The following is a 7,483-nucleotide window of genomic DNA, read 5'->3' as shown; positions in this document are numbered from 1 at the left end:
TGTATTTGTGTATGTGTGCATGGGCGTGTGTGTGTGTATGTGTGTACAAAGACAGTATAAGTCCCAATTTATGTAAGATGTTTGTATTGAAAGACACTCATACATCACATGAAACAGGACTAGCAGTTGCAGTGCAGAATTTGGAGAGGAAGAGGGAGGTTGGGGGGGGGGTTAGGGGAAGTGGGGATTAACAATAATAGAGAGAAAGGAAGAAAGAGTGAGGAAATATCAGCGGAGGAGAAGGAAAGAATGGGAGGAAGAAGAACATTCATTCAGCATTCTTAATGCAGCTGGACAGAGAGAGAGAGAGAGGGAGAGAGATGGAGCAACACAAATTTCACAGCGGGCAATGGAATGAGAGAGAGAGGCAGAGAGAGAGGCAGAGAGACTGGGTCTTGAGTAACAGTGAGTGAATAGAGAGGATTAGAGTCAGGAGACGGTCAGTGAAAAGAGCTGTGCAGTGGCCACAGGCAGACGCTGCAGACGCTACAGAGGCTAGCAGATATGAGGCTGTAAGAGAGAAGAGGAACGGATGTCTGATACAGAATAGCAGGATCTGTTTTACCATCATGCACTGGAACACAGGGCTGCACTGAAAACACACACACTTACACACAGACACATACAAACACACACTCTCTCTCTCTCTCTCTCTCTCTCTCTCACACACACTCACACCTGCACTCATACACACACACACTCACACACAGACACATACAAACACACACTCTCTCTCACACACACACACACACTCACACACAGACACATACAAACACACACACTCTCTCTCTCTCTCTCTCACACACACACACTCACACCTGCACTCATACACACACACACTCACACACAGACACATACAAACACACACTCTCTCTCACACACACACACTCACACACAGACACATACAAACACACACACACACACACATTCACACACAAACAAAGACACGCACACACAACTCTCTCTCTCACACACACATATACACTCACACACACACACACACACACCTGCACTCATAAACACACACACACACACTCACACATGCACTCATAAACACACACACACACACACACACACTCACATATGCACTCATAAACACACACACACACACACTCTCTCTCTCACACACACACACACCTGCACTCATACACACACACACACACACACACAGTGGACTGATGCAGCTCAAAGATCCAGCTCCTGAGAGAGGGGTGAGTATAAACACTGGTGCTGGGGGTGGGAGGAATGTTTTGGGCGGGGTTGGAGTATAGGGGGGGTTGGGGCGGTAGGGGTAAGGTGGAGGGGTGGTGGGGTGAGGGGTGAGGTGCAGAGGGGGCTGCATGGGTAAGGTGGGGGTGTGGGTAGGGGTGGTTAGTATTTTCAGAGTCATACACACGAGAAACTGAATGGTAGACTGGATCATATTCAATTTCAGGTTCAAACTCGGCTTCAAAAACACATGTAAAATGGCACTGTGGGGTCATCGAAACAGACACAGCCAACATGAGAGGACATAGCATCCTGACAGCAGGAATTCTGCATGTGTGAACTGCACAGCGCAGGCTAGCGTGTGTCAGCGGCCTGAGTGTGAGTGACTGCGCAGTAAGTTCAGTTGTGTGTTTTACCCTGGAGGCATCACAATTTCAGTTGACAAACAGTGATTACGAAGCTTTATTTAGCATTATATTCTATTTATTTCTATTCTATTCTAAGCGTGAATCAGTGGCTTCAATCAGTAAACCTTATTCAGCATTCAGTTCTATATAATATTATTATATTCTGAGACTGATGCAAAGTCTTTTTTGATTAAGCTCTATTCCGAGATTAATGGTGAGGCTACATTCAGCACAATTAATTCAGCATTCTATTCTATTCTATTCTATTCTATTCTATTCTATTCTGTTCTGTTCTATGGGCATTACGGCTTCATTCAGCATAAATCATTCAGTGTTTTATTTCATTCAAAGTCTGTTAATGGGGCTTTAAAATGAGCAGAGCTCCTGCAGAGTGTTTTGCTTGGTTGTGGCCCGGAGGGGGGGGGGGGGGGTTTGGGATGGTTGTTGTGCTGGAGTTTTCTGGTCATGTGCCCCTGGGTCTCATGTTCCCCCTACACTCCGCCCCCCAGTGGAGACTCCGAGCTGCACACACGTATACAGATGTGATAGAGACGAAGAGATAGAGGAGATAGAAGACTGGTAAATAAAATAAAATAAGACATAAAACCTCCACAGGGTAAACAGCAGCAAATTACAATAAAAGAGAGACTTTGTTCTCCATTTAGAGGGAAATCTGCTGTGGAGAGCCGGGCACAGCAGTGCTTCTAAGACATCGAGGCAAAAGAAGAAGGAGGTAATGACAGTTAAACAGTAAGAAGGGAAAACACATCAAACGCACAGCAGGCGACCTGCTGGTGTGCAAACAGACTGAGCACACACGGGTTTTCCTACTCTGTACTGGAAGAGCCCTCAAACACACCTGGATGTGCAGAGCATAATGCAGTGATGTGTAACACACCTGGATGTGCAGAGCGTAACACAGAGACCTGAAACACACCTGGATGTGCAGAGCGTAACACAGAGCCCTGAAACACACCTGGATGTGGAGAGCGTAACACAGAACCCTGAAACACACCTGGATGTGCAGAGCATAATGCAGTGATGTGTAACACACCTGGATGTGCAATGTGTAACGCAGTGGTGTGTGAAACACACCTGGATGTGCAGAGCATAATGCAGTGATGTGTAACACACCTGGATGTGCAATGTGTAACGCAGTGGTGTGTGAAACACACCTGGATGTGTAGAGCATAACGCAGAACTCTGAAACACACCTGGATGTGTAGAGCATAACGCAGAACCCTGAAACACACCTGGATGTGTAGAGCATAACGCAGAGCCCTGAAACACACCTGGATATGCAGAGCATAATGCAGTGATGTGTAACACACCTGGATGTGCAATGTGTAACGCAGTGGTGTGTGAAACACACCTGAATGTGCAGAGCATAACGCAGAACCCTGAAACACACCTGGATGTGTAGAGCATAACACAGAACCCTGAAACACACCTGGATGTGTAGAGCATAACGCAGAGCCCTGAAACACACCTGGATATGCAGAGCATAACGCAGTGATGTGTAACACACCTGGATGTGCAGAGCATAATGCAGTGATGTGTAACACACCTGGATGTGCAATGTGTAACGCAGTGGTGTGTGAAACACACCTGAATGTGCAGAGCATAACGCAGAACCCTGAAACACACCTGGATGTGTAGAGCATAACGCAGAACCCTGAAACACACCTGGATGTGTAGAGCATAACACAGAACCCTGAAACACACCTGGATGTGCAGAGCATAACACAGAACCCTGAAACATACCTGGATGTGCAGAGCATAACACAGAACCCTGAAACACACCTGGATGTGTAGAGCATAACGCAGTGGTGTGTAACACACCTGGATGTGCAGAGCGTAAGGCAGAGTATCAAATACACCTTTTTTAATGGCCAGGCTGTGCTCACTAAGTCTGTACATTTTCAAGGTTTGTCTCTGCTTGCTGTCTGGCACCATGGTCGGGTAGTCAGCCATGGTGTACAGTCTGTTTAGGGCCAAATAACAATTAAGTTTGTTTTGGGTTTTTGTAATTTCTTTCCAGTAGATCAAATATATTTCTTTTTGTTTCATTATAATTGGGTTTGGTCGAATTCTTTCAGCTAGGAGGATGTCACTGTCCTGGGACTGTCTGTTATTAGTTGTGTTAGTACTGCAGAGTCCCAGGACTAGCTGACGAAGGGGACTGTTCTTTATATTCCCTCTCTTTTTTTCTCTCTCCCCCTCCCTGTCTCTCCCCTCACTCTTTCTCTCTCTCTCTCTCGGGGGGGGGGGTGGTAAGACCTCTCCTCTCTCTCTCTCAGGGGTGTATGGGCTCAGTAAGACCTCTCCCTCTCTCTCTCTCTCTCAGGGGTGTATGGGCTCGGTAAGACCTCTCCCTCTCTCTCTCAGGGGTGTATGGGCTCGGTAAGACCTCTCATTCTCTCTCTCGGGGGGGGGGGGGGGGGGGTGGGGTGGTAAGACCTCTCCTCTCTTCAGGGGATGGGGGTAGCTCATCTCCTTCAGGGGGGGGGTGTATAGGCTTTGGTAAGACTTTGGGGAGCTGGATGGCTGTGGGGCCTCATGCTGCATTAGATAAGAAATCAGGGTCACAGGAATTCCACAGCTACTTTATCTGCACTGAACACACCCTACCATCCCACGCACTGCTTAGAGACTGCACGTTCTCTGTTCTTTGTGTGTGTGTGAGTGTGTGTGTGTGTGTGTGTGTGTGAGTAGGTGTGTGTGTGAGTGTGTGTAGGAGGTGGGGGTGGTTTGCTTTGGTTACCACTCTTATGTTTATATTGTAATTTACTTCTTACAGAACATTATTATTTTAAATATTTCAGAACTGTTCCTCTTTCACACTGTAGGACAGAATTCCTGCTTAGCATAACCTCTCTCATAAATCTCTTTAAGAACATTCACTGGGGAAGTCAGAGCAGTGGTTATATGGTTAGCCTGATGCGTAGCGTGTTGGTTCAGTTATGGGACATGCGGAGGCGGTTTCTGTGAGTGCCACACTGACAGCACAGAGCAGCAGTGTCACACTGACCGGCTCCTACAGGGCAGTGTAAGAGCAGCACAGAGCAGCAGTGCCGCACTGACATGCTCCTACAGGGCAGTGTAAGAGCAGCACAGAGCAGCAGTGCCACACTGACCTGCTCCTACAGGGCAGTGTAAGAGCAGCACAGAGCAGCAGTGCCACACTGACCTGCTCCTACGTAGGTAAGAGCAGTGTAAGAGCAGCACAGAGCAGCAGTGTCACACTGACCTGCTCCTACAGGGCAGTGTAAGAGCAGCACAGAGCAGCACAGAGCAGCAGTGCCACACTGACCTGCACCTATAGGGCAGTGTAAGAGCAGTGTAAGAGCAGCACAGAGCAGCAGTGTCACACTGACCTGCTCCTACAGGGCAGTGTAAGAGCAGCACAGAGCAGCAGTGTCACACTGACCTGCTCCTACAGGGCAGTGTAAGAGCAGCACAGAGCAGCAGTGTCACACTGATCTGCTCCTATAGGGCAGTGTAAGAGCAGCACAGAGCAGCAGTGCCACACTGACCTGCTCCTATAGGGCAGTGTAAGAGCAGTGTAGGAGCAGCACAGAGCAGCAGTGCCACACTGACCTGCTCCTACAGGGCTATGTAAGAGCAGCTTTACTCGCTCTTCCCGTGATCAATCAGTGCGCTGATCAGTCAGTGTGCTGATCCCTCAGTCTGACCCCGGATGTGTCTCTCTCTGCAGATGGACCCGGTGCAGAAAGCCGTTATTAACCACACGTTCGGCATTCCGCTGGTCAAGCAGAAACGCCCGGTCATCTCCTGCAACGTCTGCCAAATCCGCTTCAACTCCCAGGTATTTATATCCCCCGTCTCTCTCTCTCTTTCTTCCCTCCTTCTTCTCTCTCTCTCTCTCCCTCTCTGCTCCTCCCTCTCCCTCTAAAGGCAGGGGTGGGGGGCAGATTGAGATTTTCCTCAGTCACCGACTCCCCGACAGCATCCCCCCACTCTCCCTGTGTGATCAACTGATTAGAAAGGGATCCATTACGGCTCTGGCCCCATGTGACCGCCTGATCAGAAGGGATCCATTAGATTTCCCTTAGAGCTCTGTGTTCTGCTTACGTGTGTGAAAATGCAACGTAATTGGACATACGGGCTCCTCTGGGTGGGGTTCTACAGCAGTTACTGCATGATTCTGGGGTTACGGCGTGATTGGGTGGTTACTCGGTAACAGCCCTCTGCACGGTAACAGCCCCGCTGCATAGTAACAGCCCTCTGTACGGTAACAGCCCCGCTGCATAGTAACAGCCCCACTGCAGGGTAACTGCCCCGCTGCATATTAACTGCCCCGCTGCATGGTAACAGCCCCGCTGCATATTAACTGCCCCGCTGCAGGGTAACAGCCCCGCTGCATAGTAACAGCCCCGCTGCATAGTAACTGCCCCGCTGCAGGGTAACAGCCCCGCGCATGGTAACAGCCCCGCTGCATGTAACTGCCCCGCTGCATAGTAACAGCCCCGCAGCATGATAACAGCCCCGCTGCATAGTAACAGCCCCGCTGCATGGTAACAGCCCCGCTGCATAGTAACAGCCCCGCTGCATAGTAACAGCCCCATTGTGCGGTAACAACCCCGCAGCATGGTAACAGCCCCGCTGCATAGTAACAGCCCCGCAGCATGGTAACAGCCCCGCAGCATGGTAACAGCCCCGCTGCATAGTAACAGCCCCGCAGCATGATAACAGCCCCGCTGCATAGTAACAGCCCCGCTGCATGGTAACAGCCCCGCTGCATAGTAACAGCCCCGCTGCATAGTAACAGCCCCTGGCGTAACACCGCAGCTGGTAACAGCCCGCTGCATTACGCCCGCAGCTGGTAACAGCCCCGCAGCATGGTAACAGCCCCGCTGCATAGTAACAGCCCCGCGCAGTAACTGCCCCGCTGCATGTAACAGCCCCGCTGCAGGTAACAGCCCCGCTGCATGTAACAGCCCCGCTGCTGTCAGCCCATGTGCGTAAAAACGCCGCATGGTAACGCCCGCTGCAAGTACAGCCCCGCAGCATGGTAACAGCCCTTGCTAGTAACAGCCCGCTCAGTACACCGCTGCTAGTAACCCTGCGCTATAACGCCCCGCTGAAGGGTAAACTGCCGTAAGCAGGAAAGAAAACTCAAACCGCTGCAAGAACACACTTGCAGGTATGCCGCTGCAGGGTAACTGCCCCACTGCATAGTAACAGCCCCGCTGCATAGTAACAGCCCCGCTGCATGGTAACAGCCCCGCTGCAGGGTAACTGCCCCGCTGCAGGGTAACAGCCCCGCTGCATAGTAACAGCCCCGCTGCATGGTAACAGCCCCGCTGCAGGGTAACTGCCCCGCTGCATGGTAACAGCCCCACTGCAGGGTAACTGCCCCGCTGCAGGGTAACAGCCCCGCTGCATAGTAACAGCCCCGCTGCATAGTAACAGCCCCGCTGCATGGTAACTGCCCCGCTGCAGGGTAACTGCCCCACTGCAGGGTAACTGCCCCGCTGCATAGTAACAGCCCCGCTGCATGGTAACAGCCCCGCTGCAGGGTAACAGCCCCGCTGCATGGTAACAGCCCCGCTGCATAGTAACAGCCCCGCTGCAGGGTAACTGCCCCGCTGCAGGGTAACTGCCCCACTGCAGGGTAACTGCCCCGCTGCATAGTAACTGCCCCGCTCGGCCAGCTAAGCGGCCTCTTTTTGTGCGTATTTCAGAGGATACGCTTCAGAACTAAAAAGCAGCCCAGTTACCGCTGGCGTTTCAGCCGAACTCTGGCTTTCTACTGGGCAGTAAGGGAGAGGGAGAACGTAAAAGAGAGAAAGAAAATCAAAGACTGCAAACACATTTCAGTGTTGTTATTCGCCCCGAGCTGC

General features: G+C 51.0%; 1 protein-coding gene across 1 annotated transcript in view; it reads left to right on the top strand.

Annotated features, from left to right (window-relative positions):
* Window positions 1–262: 262 nt before the first annotated feature.
* The window catches only part of LOC135237589 (zinc finger protein 385A-like), a 50,519-nt gene continuing 43,298 nt past the window's right edge, over window positions 263–7,483 (top strand). Inside the window, exons 1-2 of the mRNA XM_064304874.1 lie at window positions 263–1,211; window positions 5,335–5,445. Coding sequence (XP_064160944.1) covers window positions 1,179–1,211; window positions 5,335–5,445 — 144 coding nt within the window. The 5' untranslated portion in view covers window positions 263–1,178. The remainder of the gene's footprint in view (window positions 1,212–5,334; window positions 5,446–7,483) is intronic.

The sequence above is a fragment of the Anguilla rostrata genome, chromosome 13 (assembly GCF_018555375.3).
Source record: "Anguilla rostrata isolate EN2019 chromosome 13, ASM1855537v3, whole genome shotgun sequence".
NCBI classification, from domain to species: Eukaryota; Metazoa; Chordata; class Actinopteri; order Anguilliformes; family Anguillidae; genus Anguilla; species Anguilla rostrata.
This window is presented reverse-complemented; position numbering and strand designations above follow the sequence as displayed.